Source organism: Schistocerca cancellata, chromosome 8 (genome assembly GCF_023864275.1).
Source record: "Schistocerca cancellata isolate TAMUIC-IGC-003103 chromosome 8, iqSchCanc2.1, whole genome shotgun sequence".
NCBI classification, from domain to species: domain Eukaryota; kingdom Metazoa; phylum Arthropoda; class Insecta; order Orthoptera; family Acrididae; genus Schistocerca; species Schistocerca cancellata.
Window position 1 is genome coordinate 21,051,509 of NC_064633.1, and position 19,264 is coordinate 21,070,772.

The 19,264-nt window shown below is 43.6% G+C and overlaps 1 protein-coding gene across 1 annotated transcript in view; it reads right to left on the minus strand.

Annotated features, from left to right (window-relative positions):
• The window catches only part of LOC126094991 (semaphorin-2A-like), a 1,391,554-nt gene that overhangs the window by 333,761 nt on the left and 1,038,529 nt on the right, over positions 1-19,264 (minus strand). The window contains exon 6 of the mRNA XM_049909645.1: positions 3,203-3,473. Within this exon, the coding sequence (XP_049765602.1) occupies positions 3,203-3,473 (271 nt within the window). The remainder of the gene's footprint in view (positions 1-3,202; positions 3,474-19,264) is intronic.

Genomic DNA, 19,264 nt, shown 5'->3' on the forward strand with positions numbered 1-19,264 from the left:
CTAGTTAAACGTGCACACATCTCGCGAATGGTGGACGAGAACCAACATTGGACATTTCTCGTCTGTTTCTGGTTAAACAACGAAGGCGGTAGGCGGAAGGGTTCGAATGCAGGTCAACTTCAGTCGTCATATAAGGTTCCAACCTCACTACTGGTGACAAACTATGATATCTACATTCTGATTTTACGTACTTATTTAACAGTCCGATTAGGTGCTGGGTTCGCATCCTTGTCACCAGCATTACATGATGGCATTTCAATTTCAAATATGTGCATCCTTTGTTCCTTGACAATGCAACAATATACAACGTCTTTCGAGGTTAATTACCAAGAATGTAATTGTCATACTAGGGTTCCTGGTTTCGTACAAACATTATCGTCATTTACATTCAAGTTGAGAACTGATAATTGATACTGGTGCAAACGTCTCTTTCTGCCTAGTGATCGAGTCTCGATAAGGCACAAAGCTTTGCTTGGTTAACAATGGCTTTACGTTTTGGGTTTGCATCCAGATCCAGAACGAAGATGTCGGTCATGTCATTTAAAGTACAACTTTTTGTACAATGATATTACTTGTGATTCGCTGTTAATGTTGGGATTTCCGTAGAGTGCTTGCCGCCGTTAATCACGTTTTCATTTAACTGCTTAGCATTACATAAAGTTGATGCGAAACCACTCCTCATTGAGCGTTGAATGACGTTCAGCATGTGTTGGGTAAACGTTTTAGACAGCGAAGAACTTGTTTCCAATTGCCATACAACTTTATAAATGCGTATTATGTCTCAAATATTTAATTGTGCCTAAGGATTACTAAACGAGCCGGCCGTTCTGGCCGAGCGGTTCTAGGCGCTACAGTCTGGAACCGCGCGACCGCTACGGTCGCAGGTTCGAATCCTGCCTCGGGCATGGGGGTGTGTGATGTCCTTAGGTTAGTTAGGTTTAAGTGGTTCTAAGTTCTAGAGGGGCTAATGGCCTCAGAAGTTGAGTCCCATAGTGCTCAGAGCCAGAACCATTTTTTACTAAACGATTTATGTGACAAAATTAGTTGTCCCACAATGTTTGAAATGTCACTTATTGTAATTAAATTTAGTTTACAGACGTTGAGGATTGTCTGATCTCTTCTGTACTATCGTGGTATTACTTTACATCTGGACGGACTGTCATAAAGACCGGTGTTCTCTAGTAGTCCTTAGCGGTACCCGTTGTGTATCTTACAACGACTGTACTGTGGAAGGTTGCGACGATATGCAACAGAGATATGCTACGTTGGTTGCATACATTCAGGTGCAGCCTACACGTTGGAATTCAGGCGTGAGACACTTTTTTTGCTGTCGAGTGTACGTTTGTAGCACAAGGTTGTATGGTAGTGAAATATAGACTGTGAGAAACAGAAAAGGAAATGTGGCTGACGACTTTTAGAAGAGAGACACTCAATATGACGGCATCGTAATCGCTGCGTTGCATTTACGATGCAGCAACGCCCTCAAACGTCAGATTTTGACCTCCCCCTATACACTAAACGCTACCTTTTCTTCCAAACGTCCACACTTCTGACTTAATAAAGCAATCAGTGTCTCGAATTTGACTTGCGAAACGTGGGAACCCTTTTAGGAAGTTTTTGCAAAACGTCAATAAAAAATTATCTGTTCGTCATACTCTTAAGTGTCCACCCCGGTAGCTGAGTGGTCAGCGCGGCGGTCTGTTGCGCCAAGTGTCCCTGGTTCGATTACCGGCTGGGTCGGAGATTTTCTCCGCTCAGGGACTGGGTGTTATCATTTCATCATCATCAGTGGAAGGCAACGGGAAACCACCACTGGAATCACTTCCCTAGACGCTCATGCAGTGGACCTCTCTGACGAGGCGTCCCCCATGACAAGACCTGCCGTACGGCTGAACAGAAGTTTATACTCTAACTAACATCTGTCCACCAAAATATCGCTGAGGTTTTGTTGTGTACATAGTTCCGAGTAGTCAGCGAGTACACAACTTTCCCACTAAAGCGCACCCCGATAAGCACAACAGCGCAGGCGCAGCGCTCGTCCGTCTCCGCACTACGAGATGGCGCTGTGATAGAGATGGACCAAATTCTGCTTCCGCCGATCCGCGTATTAATATGTAACGCAGCGAATGAGATTGCTGCTAATGTAGAAACTTTTCTCCTCGTGGAGCACACTCGCGCAGTGATACATGAACGCGCGAGGTATTATAACGAGTGTACAGACCTTCGATTGGTCAGTCTGCATTTGTCTGCACCAGTCTGTACCAGTCTGCATCAGTCTGTTCCAGTCTGCATTTGTCTGTAACAGTCTGTACTAGTTCTACATTTGTCTGTACCAGTCTATAGTCACGTTTCAGTCTGCGCCTAATAGGCTTACAATATTCCTGTACATAGCCATAAAGATAAATGTATAGACACTTTTGTCAAGTGCCGAGCGGTTAAAGGCGCTACAGCCTGGAACCGCACGACCGCTACGGTCGCAGGTTCGAATCCCGCCTCGGGCATAGATGTGTGTGATGTCCTTAGGCTAGTTAGGTTTAAGTAGTTCTAAATTCTAGGGGACTTATGACCACAGCAGTTGAGTCCCATAGTGCTCAGAGCCATTTGAACCATTTGAACTTTTGTCAAGTATCAGAGATATATGTGAGAATAAGATTAACATACCAATACCAAAGGAACTTCAGATTGTCAATTGTAAATAGCATCCAGAACCAAGTTAAGTAATTTTTATGCTAGTTATTATTTTAATAAGTGCGTGTGAAAATTAATCAAGTTCTGTTTAAAGTTGGTCACCGTCAATCTGCTACTCTAAGCGTGCAAGTGGCATTTCTATCGTCTGACCTAACGGCAGAAGATAAACACGCCACCATAAGACCACGAGACATATCGCTGACACATCACCTACTTCGTTAGAACGACAAGTCAAATAATCTGATGGTGTGTGTGTACTGAAGGTCTTACAGTACGCACACCACAGGTTTAATATACGTAAAGCACAGAGAGTCGTTTTCTTATTGCGCAACACATTCACATTTATTTTATATAAACCGTGTTCTGTCTACAAACCGTCGTGCACCCACGTCACACCGCTGCGGATTAGAATGACTTGAGGTCAAGAAGGGGGATGCAAGATGGCAGTCGGCAGCGCGCTATAAACCGCACCACACACACACATACACAGCGGGCAGGTGCTTGCCGTACTCACTGTCGAGCCACTTGGAGTCGTACTTGAGGGTGCGCTTGAAGGGGAACTGCGTGCGGCCGGTGCTGGGGTTGTGCAGGTCGGCGCGGAAGATGAGCGTGTCGCCCTTGGTGAACTCGGCGTTGGTGCCGCTGTAGAGGCCCGGCAGGCCGCCAGGGTTGCCGCGCCGCACCCACAGCGCCGTCGAGTTGTCGGCCGGGTCGTAGGGGCACTTGGCCACTGCGGGGCCGGAGCCCGCCGCAGGGGACTCGCCGCCGGCGTGGCTCAGGTTCGCCTGCGGACAGCAGCGCGAGCGGCGCGTCAGCCCTGCACTCCACACTACAGTGAGAACTCGCGGATGCGATACGCCGTAAGGCAGGGGCGGGCAAACGCTGCACGCGGCTCGTGAGCACACAGCGCTGCACGTGTGCTGCCCGCGTGCAATCGTCGAACGGGACAGTGCCGACAGCCTGCAGTTTGCGGCAGTGTAGTACCAGGCTAAGCTGCGGACGTTGAAGCGAAGCGACCACGTTGTATTTCAATAACCGGAAAATGCAGAGTGAATCGAGGAAACGGAGAATTGGAGATTTGCTATCTTTTAAAAAAGAATGGGAGAATCATTTGTTCTCTGTGGAAAAACGTGAAAATTGGAAATGTATAATATGTGGCAGTATTGTCGCTGGTGAGCGGGAGTTTAATATTGAACGCCATTATAATAAATTTCAGTATGTTGCCGTTCTTAGTGCAATAAAAGGGGAATTTCTCAAGCAATTTGGGGATATATCTTACTTATCCCAAGGTTTTGAATAGTTCTCGAGAGAATCTGGTTTCTCTAGATGATATTCATCTCAGTTTGCAAATGGAATTAACAGATCTACAGTGTAATTCTCGTCTGAGAGACAAGTTCGTTTTGGCAAGACCTGTAATAGATTTTTATCAAGACTTTCCACAGCAAGAGTTTCCTCGTCTCCATCGTGGAGCCATGAAGATAGTCAATGTTGGGCTCGACATACTTTTGTGAGAGATTTTTTTCTGTTATGAAAATTAATAAGTCTCGGTTAAGAGCAAACATCAGTAATGAAAATTTACGTAACTGTTTGCGTTTGTCTGTATGTAGAAATTTTGTTCCAGACGTTAAACTTATTGTAAACTCCACCCGTGATAATTAAATAAAACGTATCGTAGGTAATAGGTACTCTTTCAGGGGAGGGGTGAGAAGCGGGTGGCCAGCTTGCCCCTGTGTACACGCAAACACTTGTTAACTGCACACGTGCATGTGCACCGCACACGTGCAGAATTCCTGCCCGCCCCTGCCGTAAGGCAAGCGCGGGCACGACTGTCGGGAACTAGAGAGCTGAGAGGGCTGTGAAGAGGACGCCAGGCAGTAGCACCCCTCTCCAGGACGACAACATGACAGCTGCGGCCTCTACACAAAGATAACACAAGCGCTGCGCCCGACTGGCCGCTGCCCAGTTCTACAGAAGCCTCAAGACTAGCAACTTCACTCTTGACCGTCACCTCACCTGGACCCCTCGCCTCCTGACCGTCTAGCAGAAAGCCCATTCCTACCTCTGCCTCCTGAAACTCTTGTCTGGCTGGTCATGGGGATTACATCCTTCCACTATCCTCCACACCTACATATCCGTCATCCATCCTATCCTCTATTATGCCATCATTGCCTCGATCTCCGCACCCACCCGCTTCTACAAGGCCTTTCAAATCCTCGAACGTCATGCCTTCCATATCAGCCTTCTTTCCCCCACACGGCTCCTGTACGACCTCATCCCTCCACCTCCTCCTTTTCCTCCAGCATCTCTGCATCCTTTACACTGTCTGCAGGCTTCATCCACCATCCCCTCGTTTCCTCTTTCCTTTCCACCCAACGCCCGTTGCCGCACCTCTATCGCTGTATCCCTCCCTCTCTCCACCTCCACACCCTCCATCTCCTTCATCAGGGCAAGTTCCAGCACCTCCCACTTCCGGATGTTGAACTTCACCATGACATCTACACTTCCTTCCAACTGTACCCTGGTCTTGTTCCCTCCCCTCCCCAAGGACCCCCTTTTCCCACAGCAGATTTTCCTCCCCCCCCCCCTGCCTCCCTGCACCCCCTCCTCAACCGTGTCCCTCCCATGTCCTTCCCTCCCATGTCCTTCCCTCCCCACCCCTCTTCGACGTGTCCCCGCCCATCCCCCCCCCCCCCCTCTTCTCCCTCATCCCCATGCCCCTGGCAGATCCTGTGTTTCGCTCATCGTCATCAGTGTGCTACGTCAGTGTTGTGTTTGGTGCTGTTTTCTGGTGCATCAAGAGCTGTGGTTTCAATTGTGTGCTCGGCCTGTTTATCGTCCATGACTGTTCCTTGCTACGCCGTCCGCCACGTCGCTGTTTTATTTAGTTCTATGACTTTTCTACTCTGGCCATACTTTTTCTGGTGCCTTTTAATCAAGTGTGAGTGTTTTTGTGTGAGTTACTTATTTAGATTTTTATCTCCAATTTACAGTCACCACTTTGAATGATTTCTTTTCTTCCGTTCCTCCTTTTTTGCTTTCTACAGTCCGCCATGTTCTCTTCTGTATAGTTTTTCAATATCTTCCTGTCTAATTTTGTCTCTCGGCTGAAGAGCAGCGCTGATGCTGCTGCCAGCCTGCCACTGATGGGGAATGGAAATAACAATAAAGGGAAGAAAAAGACTAGCAACTAGGACATAGGCGTTAACTGTATTACTTCTCTTGTATTAGGATTGTTATACTGAAGACACTTCTTATTTTGTCTGTCGCCCTTTGCTTGCAGCACATCTGTTTCACACAAAGTTAAATATTGTCACTTACTCTTCAAAAAAAAAAAAAAAAAAAAATCTTATTAATTCGTTTGAATTGTTGTCTAGCGTTCCGAGAAAGCAGGTTTGCTAGACACCACATATTTTGACGACTAGGGGTTTTTAAACAGATGTGTCCTTGATTGTCCGCAGAAATGTATCCGAGAGAGGGCCAAAATTGTGAAAGTGACACTTTCTTATGCAACAGATTCGGGGACTTAGGAACCATGGCGTGCCCCAAGCGCTAATTCTGAGAAGTATATCGAGGTATTTGTACTTTGATACCTAAGTGCTAAGCGTATTGTATACGCAAACCTTTTTCATTAAACAGTTTGAAATCACATCATCATATGATTACATCCGAGGTAAGAAATGAGCTATAAAATGTAGATAGAAAATATTCAAAAAAATTTTTTTCACTTTCGTATAATGTTAAGCTGATATACAAATTAAAAATCTGAAGTATACTCTAAGAAATAAAAACGACGAACTATGCAGAAATTACATAAATGGGACGAAAATCGGTACATATGTTGTACAGGTATAGAGAAACAAATAATTAGCGAGAGATCCGGCGAACTTAATGGCCAAGGTATACTTTGACAAGCACGAAGACATGCAGTAGAAACTCTTGACGTGTACCGGCAGACATTATCTTCCTGAAATGTCAGACCAGTGCGGCTTGCCATGAAGGACAACAAAATGGAGCGTACAGCATCGCCTGCAGCTGTAGCCGAGCGGTTCTAGGCGCTTCAGTCCGGCACCGGGCTGCTGCTACGATCGCAGGTTCAAATCCTTCCACGGGCATGGATGTGTGTGATGTCCTTAGGTTAGTTAGGTTAAAGTAGTTCTACGTCTAGGGGACTGATGACCTCAGATGTTAAGTCCCATGTTGGTTGGAGCCGTACAGCATCGTCGACGTACCGCTCCGCTGTAACGGCGCTGTGGATCACAACCGAAGTGGTCTGTGGTGCCATTTCTCTTCATGGCAGGACGTCTTTGGTTGTCATCGGCGGCACATTTACAGCACAGCGATATGCCGAAGATATTGCACGCCCTGTTTTGTCTTCCTTCATAGCAAGCCACTCTGGGCTTACATTGCAACAGGATATTGCCCACACGCACAAGAGAGAATTTCTACTGCTGGTCATCATGCATGCCAAACCCTCCCTTGGCCAGCAAGGCCTCTGGATCTCTTCCCAATTGAGAACGTTTGGAGCCTTATGTGCAGGGCTATCCAACCAGCTCCGGATTTTGACCATCTAACGAACCAGTGGGAAAAATATGGCAAATGATAGCTCTCAGGCGGCCATTCAACAACTCTATATCAATGCCATGACTAGTAACTTCGTGCTTAAGTACAAGAAGTAGACCAACTCGTTATTGACGTCCTCAATTTCTCTTGAATAAATCATTCAATTTTTCTGAAATTGTAATCACTTGTATGTCTGTACATGTACATAACGTCTTACGATTTCTGCCGTATTCGGATAATTTTCTTTCATTTATTTATTTTTTGGGCGTAAGAGTTCAGATCGATTGAGAACATTCTTTTGGATAGGTAGAAACAAGCACAACCAGCAAAAATTGCAACATTAATGTCCCACAAAATGAAAAAGAGGAAATAAAATTTTAAAAACTCCATAGTGAATTTTTATGACATTTACAACTCTTGCTTTGGTTACGAAACATCACATCTGATCGCGTTAATATATTTTTCGCATCACTTCCATGCTTGCTGCTTTTAATGTTGACTACTATAACGAAAGTTGAACAAAAGTGTTTAAAACCTACATCAATCACGCACTCCATAGACAAAATGCAGTTTTTTCCAAAACCATTTAATAGTCTTTGTTGAAAATTGCGGAAAGCAAGGTCAACATTCGATTCGATCAATTTGGGATGTCTCTCAAACCCACTCTCAAATAGGCCAGTAATACCGACTTTTACCAGCCAAAGGCTCAACCAACAGACTGTCTGTCGCATATGGCAGTGTTTTACAGTTTGAGAAAATCCCTGTATCTGGATAGGCTATCATTTCGCACTTTTTTCCTTCTCTTCTATCGCGACAAACAGAATTATCTTTTTTCGATTGATACATTTAGCTCCCAACGTTAAGTATAAATGTACACACTAAAATTGTACCTGGCCAACTTTTACAGACAACACTACACGAGATCTGCCATGTAAAAGTGAATCTATTTCACTAAGCCTGGGATGCAAAGAAAACTGCACATGCGCAGCGCTCTCACCTGGCTGCACACTACCACCAATAACACACTACCCTCTCTGAGTGATGGAGGGGGGAACAGAGGAAACTCTACACATGTCACATTTACATGCAAACGCAGTCACACAAGAAACACTGAACAGTTTGCATGCCGATTGCTTTCGTATTTCTCAACAAAATAGATCACAAACAAAACAAATTTTCAGTATTATTTATTTACTTGTTGTTGGCGCACTCTATTCATAATGAAAAATTTGTCTGATACAAATCGTCGTCATACTGACGGATACACATTTCGTAGATTTGCGTCTCTCAGGCTGCCATGTAATTGTAACTTATTTACTTTCATAATAAAAAAGCTTGCAATACATATGTTCATCGAAATATTGTACTACGTTTGTAACTTCACTATGGAGCCGTGGGAATACTTTCTGAGGAAACCAATTTTGTATCCCGCCTGGAAGGCGGCGCGTGGGTCTGCTCCTGAAAACTGAAGGGTAGGCCGAATGTAGGAAGCCAGGAGGAGCAGGTGAGGTAGAACTCTCGGCACTGCAGTGTGAACTAAAATCACCTTTACTTAACTTTGCGTACAGATGAGCACGTAGGTGCGAAGCCGTACATCAAGTTTCTAAGTTACAAGTAGTGGTTAGCCCACTGTGAAATAGAAACAAAGTTTCTAGGTCGTCTCCTCGGAATCAAATGGACAGAATCTGCGGCGGCGCTCGTAAAGCTGCACAGCGCCGGCTAGAGGGCGCTGTCGTCGGTGTCGGTGTCGTAGTGCCAACCTACGAACTTGCACCTACGCCGTGGGATCGTAGCTATCGATACAACAATCAACGTAGAATTTCTGGACGCTGTCAATGTAAAAGAATTTGACTTTTAAACGAGAATTACAATGCAGATCGACAAGTTACATCTCTACATGCACAGGGGCACTTCATCAGTATCGGCAAACCGTGTCTAAAACAGCTCAAAAACAAATAGAAGATTGGTACTGTCATAAAAACTTAAAAAAAAAAGCCCCTTGCAATTTTTCAGCACCACAACGAATTCTTCAAAATTCACGTTTTCTTTAACGCCAGTGAACGTACGGGAATGGTTCGAGTTTTCGGCCGAATTTATGCTTTCCACAACGCAATTTTGTTTTTAAATTCACCCCCAATTTTCACACTGTAACACCTTACTGTGGCACGTGTGCAATGAACTGTACCTAAAAAGCGAGTCCTGCAATCCATTCCAGATATTCTAGTTTTCCTTCCTCCTTTCCTTTTCCCTTCATAAATATAATAATAGCGAACATTAAAAAGTCTGTCCAGGCATCCTCTTGACAAAACCAACGTATTTTGCAGCAATATGTACAGTATTTATACTCTTTGTTCATTTACATCAAAATTTGTTGCAATTGACAGTATAATAACGCGTTCGACTTCAGAAAAGTTGCTATTCATACTACGTACTACCTACTTCATCACGTACTCCATACTCGCAAATTTAGCACAATGTTCTTCATGACGTATAGAACAATGATCACGCACATATGGTGTGTCGATCGCAGGAATGTTTTGTTTTGCCATTGTCGACTAAATCTCTAAATTTTTTCTTCAGGCCGTTGTAACGTCATTCTGTACCAAATATGCGATATCTATCGATTATGAGCGTGCATAATAGATACTGCTTTGTATCGTCCTAGTCACCTGTGATTCCCATGCATTTTTAAAAGTTTGTGATGCTAGATCGATAGACTGGATCTTTTTATACAAACATCCACTGGTACTGCGGACTTTCTTAATACCACTAAAAAACAATACCGGATAAATAGTGCTTACACCACGCTATACCGCACTCCTATACCAAACGTCTCGCCGTACCGACTGCTTCCGAGACGTACTGAACAAAGCAGAGACGATACATATGGAAGAGTTTCGAAACAGGCAGAAATTCTAACTGCACGTGTGTAGCACATTGTGCACGCGTGCAGTTTTGTAGGCCGTGGCCGATCCCATTATTAAGCAATCTGTGGGCGATGAAGAAAACGGTAAACTACCGCTGTTTTCAAATGGTTGAAATGGCTCTGAGCACTACGGGAGTTAACTTTTGAGGTCATCAGTTCCCTAGAACTGAGAACTACTTAAACCTAACTAACCTAAGGACATCACATACATCCATGCCCGAGGCAGAATTCGAACCTGCGACCGTAGCGGTCGCGCGGTCCCAGACTGTAGCGCCTGGAACCGCTCGGCCACTCTGGCCAGCTACCGCTGTTTTCCTGTAGTGTTGCAAGAGGACGGGATATTGTAAATGGCGGACGAATGACGGACACATATGTAACTGCTAAGTTTGTGATGTTCTGGGAATAGGCGTCGCAATCCAAGCGTCAGGGACATGGCAGTTCAATAAGGGAAATGACGGGCGGAAGGATGAAGACACTGCTTCCACATTCTGTAAAGTTTCGTGTTCATCGCGGCTACGCAATGTCACGGACTGCGCAGCCCCTTCCGCCGGACGTTCGAGCCTTCCCTCGGACACGGGCGTGTGTGTTGTTCTTAGCATAAGTTAGTTTAAGTAGTATGTAAGTCTAGGGACTGATGACCTCAGCACTTTGGTCCCTTAGTCATTCACACACACACACACACACACACACACACACACACACACACACACACACACACCATCTTGGCTGCAAATAGCGCATTTGCAACGTTGCATTTATCTATCGCCATAATTTTCTCCGAATAGCGTGATAATAAAAATTACTGAAGGTATACAGCGATTGATAAAAATTATAGCTTTACCCGTCAGACTCACTAGTGTTAAACCTGCAGTATATTAGAGCCGCTGATACACATTGCTCCAAATGTGGGAGAATTCCGTGATGTATATAAAGGCTGCACCGTAGATACCACGACGGGGCAAGTGCCCCACATTACCTCCACATCTTTCCCCCAGTGCGGAATCTTTCGTGTGTGTTCAAAAAGTAGTAATCCTACTTTTTCTCCAGCCTAAACCAACGAACCGCGGGAGACTTTCTTCGGCGGAGATGTCCGATGTATGTTGTAAAATAGCGGAACCAAATGAGAGGAGATACGGCATCAAATTTTATCGAAAGCTTTTCGATACGCAAGTGGAAACTATGACAAGGTTCAACAGATTTTTCCGGCGCGATGCCACTAGAAACTCACGGACAAAGGGATGGTAAAAATGCCTCAAAGATAGCCGCACATCAGTGGACAGCGAACAGCATTCAGGAGGCCCTCAAAAAACCGAAATGATGATGTCATTGAACATGTGCGGACCTTGGTCACGGACGGCTGTTGCGTCACAGTACGCGAAATCACATACGAGACAGGGGTAAACACTGCATCAACAGATTCGATTTGCGGAGCAAACGATCGTATATGTGAGAGGTAAAATCTTAGCAGCTCCACCATAGTAATGCAGCCGTGCATTCTGCGCATCTCACTCAGACTTTCCTCGCCAAACAGGACATTCTTGTAGTTAGTCAGGTTCCTTAGTGCCTTGATTGGCTCCGGGTGACTTTTAACTATTCTGCAAGCTGAAAATGGCTGTAAAAGGAGGACGACATGGGTCAAGAGAAGACACCCTGCGGAATGCGCCGTCCAAACTGAGAACCATTCAAAGAAAGGCGTCCCAGTAGTGTTTCCAAAGCTAATATAAATGGGTGCATTACCAACCAGGAAGACTACTTTGTAGGAAATTGGGGGACCTGTATCTCTAACTCAACATATGTATTAAGGAAATAACTTTCATTCCTAGTAACACGGCCTACATCTCCATAACAGCGTCAGTTCAGAGAGGAGGAATATCCGATTCAGTCTTCAGGTATACCACGTATCAAGCTGAAGCGAATCCTTAACAGCTACCAGATTGTGAGGATGTTGATTTCTTCGTTTCACCCGCTATTCCGAATAGTTCCAGACATTTTGTATTTCATTATGATTTATTTAGCGATCAAATCGTGCTGCGACAGAGATCTGAGTGACTGAATGTGACGTAATCTCAGTTAGGGATAGTGAGATTAGATGTATAAGACCTTTAGAATATAGAAAAGTCTTTGGTCGTTAAAGTTGTTTATTTTATGATCGGTTTCGGTCCAAACAATCATTAAATATGTCTGTATTCTGAAGTAGTGTACAAATCATATAAAACTTTGTACCCAAGATATTCAATATCAAAAAATGTGAAAAGATAATTCAACTATGACACACAAACGCACGTAACCCGTAGTGTAAGGTCACATTCAGTATGCCATTTTAAATACTAGCTGAGAATGACAGACATATCTGATTATGATCGTAAGGGTAAAAATATGATATAAAAGGGAAAAAAAATAAGCTAACAGAGTGACCACATGACATCGTAATTTTGCATTTTTTATGTTTGTGGTACTCGAATTTCAGCACTCAAATATAAATCCCACTAACAAGTTCGATGTAGCTCTCAAGAATTATCGAGAAAATCGACTTCAGAGATTTCTGTAACCCCGTGAAATATCGCTGACAGGCTGCGTGGGTGTGTGGTAGAGTTCTTGTTTGTCAAATGGTAACCTGGGTTCGAATGCTGTATGCTGCAAATTTTTAATCAAAAGCGCATATTCTACGATAATTTACGTGAAGCATAAAACACATAAAGATCGCAAAAAAAAAATTTGGTTGCACTCGATAGTGGTGACACACAAAATTCAATTTTATTGCCAATACAAATTTTAATTACCAACATTTCATAAGAGATTGTTAATAACGATCGTTTAAATAATAAAAAAAATTACAAATTAATTTTTTCATCTTGATATAATTTAATCTCCACGGAAATACTCGTAAAAATGCTTTTTTAAATCTTTATTTTTATTTATTTATTTATTTATTTACTTTTTTTTACAGATTTGTCACAGCCGAGGGTCGAAACTTAGCCACACAGAGACAACGCGAGCATTCTGTCACAGAGCCCCTCTGCAAACCAAAAAGCTAACCTTATTTTAGGGCAGGTGTGTCCAAATCTACTCTACTCTACATTATTAACTTTAATCACGGGGAGAGGCCATACTACAAACGAACCAAACCAACAGAAATAAAAATCAGATTTCCAGCTAGGCAGGAAATATATAATTATATTAGAATATTACAAACCTAAAATGAAATTTTAAATTAATCAAAAATGAAATGAATAACATGAAAACTTAATGAGACAAATAACATTTTTTGTTTATAAGGAACCTCGATATTTGAGGCCATATTCGACGTCGAATTTCTAAGATTGCCATCTGTTAGCGAGGATCTCGTTTTAGATTTTACACTTTTCACTCGTGAAAAGAACTGTTCGCAGATATATGCAGTTCAGAATAAGGGGATTTGTTGAAGTGCTAAATTGGAAGAGAAGGAATACTGATCCAGTTTGATATAACTTTTTATAAAATTCCATCAGTTCAGTCTGCAGGCAAATATGGTACGCTCCGTAATGGTGTAACATGGCGAAATATTGTATAACATGGTGTCTTCAGAATTAATCTCAAAAGAAATTTGGTAAACTTTCATGTAGGGTGAGCCGCGCTCACTCCCAGCTATGCGTTTTCGTGAACTTCGCTGTCTACCTGTGTTTGCTTTCCCGCCCTTGTAGCGGTTACGTCATGGTTCTTCTTCCTTCTGCGTGTGGCAGCAGTGATGTATATCGATATTTGCGTCGTGTACCATCTTCGGTTTCGTGCATATAGTTTCTGGCTAGGGGGTCTGGAGGCAGTCGGGCGGTTGTTGTGGACGAGGGAAGTTATCTCCGCGCGGTGAAGTCGGCTGGGGCCGCTGGCAGCCCCTGCGCAGTGTCGGAGCGTGTGTTGAGCTGTCCCATCGCTACGAGCTTCGTGGTTCACCGACCCAGGACGTCAGAGTTGAGTAGTGGTTTCAACTATCCAAGCCATGTCCTTTCATGTTGTGGTGGTTCGTTTAGGTGGTTTGCTATTGGGGAGGTTTTTCTGTGAGCAACAACGAGTATATCTACTGCTGAAATTTAGCCGCCATGCGGCGCAATTAACTAGTTTGGTTGACTACAACTCGAGTGCACCGGTGGAGTTTTCTGCCTTGTGACCGTTAGTGTTCTGGTTACCTACCCTGGGCTCTGATGTAAATTCAGGCAGTGTTCTTTTGGGAGAAGTTAACTATATTACCGTGTTTCAAATTCACGTGTACCAGAAGAATTTTTCTTACTAGTGACCGTTATTATTCCGGTTACCTGCCCTGGCTACTAACGTAATACTAGGCAGCGTCCTTTCCTCACCTGTTGTCGCTGTCCAACATGATAAGTAATTTTGACAGCTAATACATATTCCATTGTGAATTATCACGTTTGTAATCTTTTCTGTTTGGTTCTCATATAATGATTGATGGGAAGCAAGTCGTTGTGTCGGTCGGTCCGTGGCTGTCCCCTGGTTGGATTCCGACTAATTAAGTCTAGTTAGGCTCACCACTTGTCTCACCTAAGTGAACGAGGGCAGACCGACCTCCCTGGAGGCTTCTTAGTGCCACCTGTGTTTAATTATCTGTTTTCAGCTGCTTAGAATTTAAGGCTTATGGTTATTTTTCTTTTTTCTTAAAAATTTTGCAAAATTAATTCTTTTATTTATCTTTCAAGCTTAATCATTGAGGCCGTCAGCCTTTAAAAGATTATGGTAATATATTTTAAAATTTTGAAACTTAACTGTGGCTTTCGGCCATTGGTATTGTACCTTGAATATGTTTGTTCTATCTGCTTTGCCTTAAGGCTTTCCACTTAGCCGTGAGATGTTTTTTTTTTTAATTTTATTTGCCTTTTAATTGCATTTTTATCTTGTAGATTTTTAAGATTTCTAGTTTTTAAACATTCTGGCCTTCTGCTTTTAAAAGTCTATGGTAATATATTCTAAAATTTTGAAACTTAATTGTAGCCTTCAGTCTTTGGTATTGCACCTTGCATATGTTTGTTCTATCTACTTATCTGTGATATTTTTTAAATTATTTTATTGCTGTCTTAATTGGATTTTTATCTTGTAGATTTGTTAAGATTTCTTGTTTGGAGGCCTTTAGCCGTGCAAGAGTTCCATTCGGTAAAGGTCCGGCTATGTGCCGGTTTGGTTGTAAAAGTGTTATTAAATTACAATAAATTAAAAGGTGAAACTGACCCCAACCTTATTTGGCCCTTTCCACAATCCTAATTAGCTGTTCTGCCCAGTGGGTTTAGCTGGCGTATCATAGGGCTCTTGATTTTTAAAAACTGTGACACTTTCCTGAAACTCATACCCTATTTTCTGCCACAGACATACGAGCTAGTTGAAACACAGTACGTCTTGATTTTGTGTAGACAAGGTCTCCGAATGACTCGTATGCATTTCCCTGACTGTTACTCGAACAAGATAAGCTTTTTACTAAGTGCTTGAATAGGTCTACACATTTCAACAAATAGTTGACTTTTAACGTGTAGTTTTAGGTTTGTCAATGGCTTTGCCGTAGTGGTAACACCGATTCCCATTAGATCACCGAAGTTAAGCGCTAGAACCTGGATGGGTGACCATACACTCCGCCGAGTGCTGCGGGCAACCGAGGTGCACTCAGCCCTTGTGATGCAAACTGCGGAGCTACTTGACTGAGAAGTAGCAGCTCCGGTCTCGTAAACTGACATACGGCCGGGAGAGCGTTGTGCTGACCACATGCCCCTCCGTATCCGCATCCAGTGACGCCTATGGTCTGAGGATGACACGGAGGTCGGTCGGTACCGTTGGGCCTTCATGGCCTGATCGGGAGGAGTTTCGTTTTAGCTTTAGATTTAGGTTGGTGATCTATTTAGTTGTGTCAGCTAAGATGCCAGATCAATCAACTAGTGCTCATTTTCCAAAAATCTGACTTTTTGTCCTTTCGCAGTCATTAAGGATTTTATAAGTCATGTGAACGTTGCTGATATACTGTGCCAGCAAACTCGGCTATGGTGCATGATATCGTCATGGTCCAAGCCTATTTCTAAGAGGAATGCCTGAAATTGTCTATGAATTTGTCCTTTATGCCTTAAATTCATAATCCTTATTGTGGTGTCACCGCCAGACACCACAGTTGCTAGGTGGTAGCTTTTAAATCGGCCGCCGTCCGCTAGTATACGTCGGACCCGCGTGTCGCCACTGTCAGTGATAGCAGACCGAGCGCCGCCACACGGCAGGTCTAGAGAGAAGTCCTAGCACTCGCCCAAGTTGTACAGCCGACTTTGCTAGAGATGGAACTGACAAATAGCGCTCTCATTTGCCGAGACGATAGTTAGCATAGCCTTCAGCTACGTCATTTGCTACGACCTAGCAAGGCGCCATTACCAGTATATTGAGATTGCACTTATGTATAATCAAGACCTATGTTCTCCAATTATGGAATAAAGTTAAGTATTACATCAACTACGTACTTTATTTGCTATATTAATAACATTGTAGTGTTCCAGACCTCACGCCAGTCTGCGTGAGCTTAACGCGTGCCTTTCGGCATCCTCGCATAGTGACTTGGCTGTCTTGCCAAGTCACAACACTATTACCTTTTCCAACACATTCTTCAAATTAGACCTTTGGCAAACGATTGTTCTTCGTATGCAATGCAGTGATGTTTTAAAATCGTGTGTGTCATGTTATTATTCATCAAGGTCACAAATCCGTTTGTTGTTCCCGTCATCGCTGGTGCATCATCTGTTGTCAACTCGGAAAGGTTTTCTCCTTGAAGATCAAACTTTTCCATGCGATTTTTTACTTCTTCATATAGCTCTTGTCTTTTTTGTTGTGCATTTTATTGAACGCAACTCAAGTAATTCCTTAGTTAGAGTGTAGTTATCCGTCACTCATCTCACAAAGGCTGCCTACTGGCTTGTAGATGAAGCAGCAGAACTTCCATCGAGCGCTAAACTTCAAAATGCACATTCCTTTAACTGCGCTTTGAGTTACCTTTGGAGCTAGCTATTGAGGAAAGTCCCACCATTGCAACAGCACACAGCGAGTTTTACAGACTAAATGAAATGAAACGAAATAAAGCCAGCGAGCGCGGGTGCGCATTCCATCTTGCGTCACCCGTGTGGCCAGCGTAGCAGGCGCATGTTGTCACCGGTAGGGAAACGCGTGGCGGGTAGCAGGTACGGAACAGGACAGCTAATAGGTTATCAGGTAGGCAACCACCACCTCTCCCCACATGGACGTTTGTTTGCGCCTGCGAGCAATGGACAAAGCAGGTTAATTTTAAAATACTGTCCTCACTTACTACGGGTCTAAAAAAAGAGAAACTTGCTTGGGCTATGGAGGGCCGGATTCTTTGTGGCCGCAGGCGACACTTGTGAGTCACGGGTCGTATGCTGGACAGCCCAACTTTAGGGTATTAAAGACGCTCAGTAAACTTAAAAAGCTCATTTTGTCGAGAATTTTTGATACGTGCCTTTACTTGCAGTGTTTGACTGTTATTTGAGATTTGAAATTCACATATCATAAATACAAAAAATTATAAGAATCCTGCTCCCGTGTGGTCTCCTTGTGTGTTCTGCAACGTTTCCTGAGTGTTCTTCAAACCATGCCAACAGCGCTTATGTCATCTCGTTAGATGAGAATGGTCACAGGATACAAGCCACGAAGATGCAAAAGGAACGGCAATACTTTGTTCCGACAATGTTGAAAAAATCTCCTGGTACATGTGCACTGCAATCTGAAGGAGAAAATCCAAGTCAGGTCACGGAAAACACTTCCAAAACATCACAGACCCTCCTCCATTTCGAACTTCACCGTCCACACAAAATGGGGTAAAGGCCTTATTCGGCTGTTGGAGACGCCGTTCAACATTTGAAAAGAGTAGACCAAACTAACTCCCCGAGTCAGTCATTTTCGAGTCTGTGTGTTTTTTTGCCTATTTGAAGAATTGACGCTCTATGTGCCACTATGATCAATGGTCTATTGGGAAATTCCAGACTTCAAACGAACATTCTATGGAGTTCCTTTAGCGACGTCCACTTAGAAATTGGTTGATGTGAACCTGTATTCGCTGACATTATTAAATCCTGCGAGGCTGGAAACCGACTGTCAACGACAAGGCGTGACACTGTTCTCTGGTCCCTATTCGTAAGGATCCTTTTACTACTAAAGCTATTATGCCTTATTACGAGAACGCATTAAAAGAATATTCGACGCAAAACATTCTGGCATTAGCGCGCCAACTCGTCTGTTCCACGCTACAAATGCTTCGAAACTAACAATCATGGATTTACTACGGTGCAGCTAGAAAGACGTTCGCAGTCCACGACCATCCGGACACAGTGGTCATTGCAGCCGCACGACTACCCTAGCACGCTTCCCGGCGGACAAAAATTCTCAACTTATCCACACACTACTAATGTATTGCCCCTTGCGCATTACCGTCATTATATGCGGCACTTCGCCGCGAGCATTCTGGCACTGAATACATCATTCGCCGCCTCGCCTTAATTAATATTATTTTGTTGTGTGGAAGTTAGACGGAAACTATTTGTTGTTGTTGTAATTAAGCTTTCAGGCCTATTATTTTTTCTTAATCAGGCCTTCAGCCAGAAGATCACCAGCACTGTAAAGGGATTTGTGTTTACCTGTAGTAAATAAACGTTGCTTCTCTAGTGTCATCATAATAGCCCTTGTCCGTTGACTGCGGATATTACAGTGAGAAATAGATTTGATTAAAGGAAGAATGTGAAGTACATACTCTGGTGTCCAAAAACTTAAAGCAACAAAACGAAATTTTGCAAGGTTGCGTTCACTTTGCCACTAAGCAGTATAGGCAGTGAAGTGGAAACAATGTAAAAAATCAGAACGTAATCAACTGCAACATGCATAACGCTAGACAAAAATGTCCCTTGTTTTTTTCCCAACTTAAGGGACAGTTGGTTAATGTGCTCAGTACGGGGTGTGACCACCTCTGGCAGGAATACAGGCATGACAACGAGGGGGCATGCTGTGAATGATGTCAACAATCTGATATTGAGGCAATAACGCCTGTTCCTCCTGCAGAGATGCTCGCATGTCTTGGAG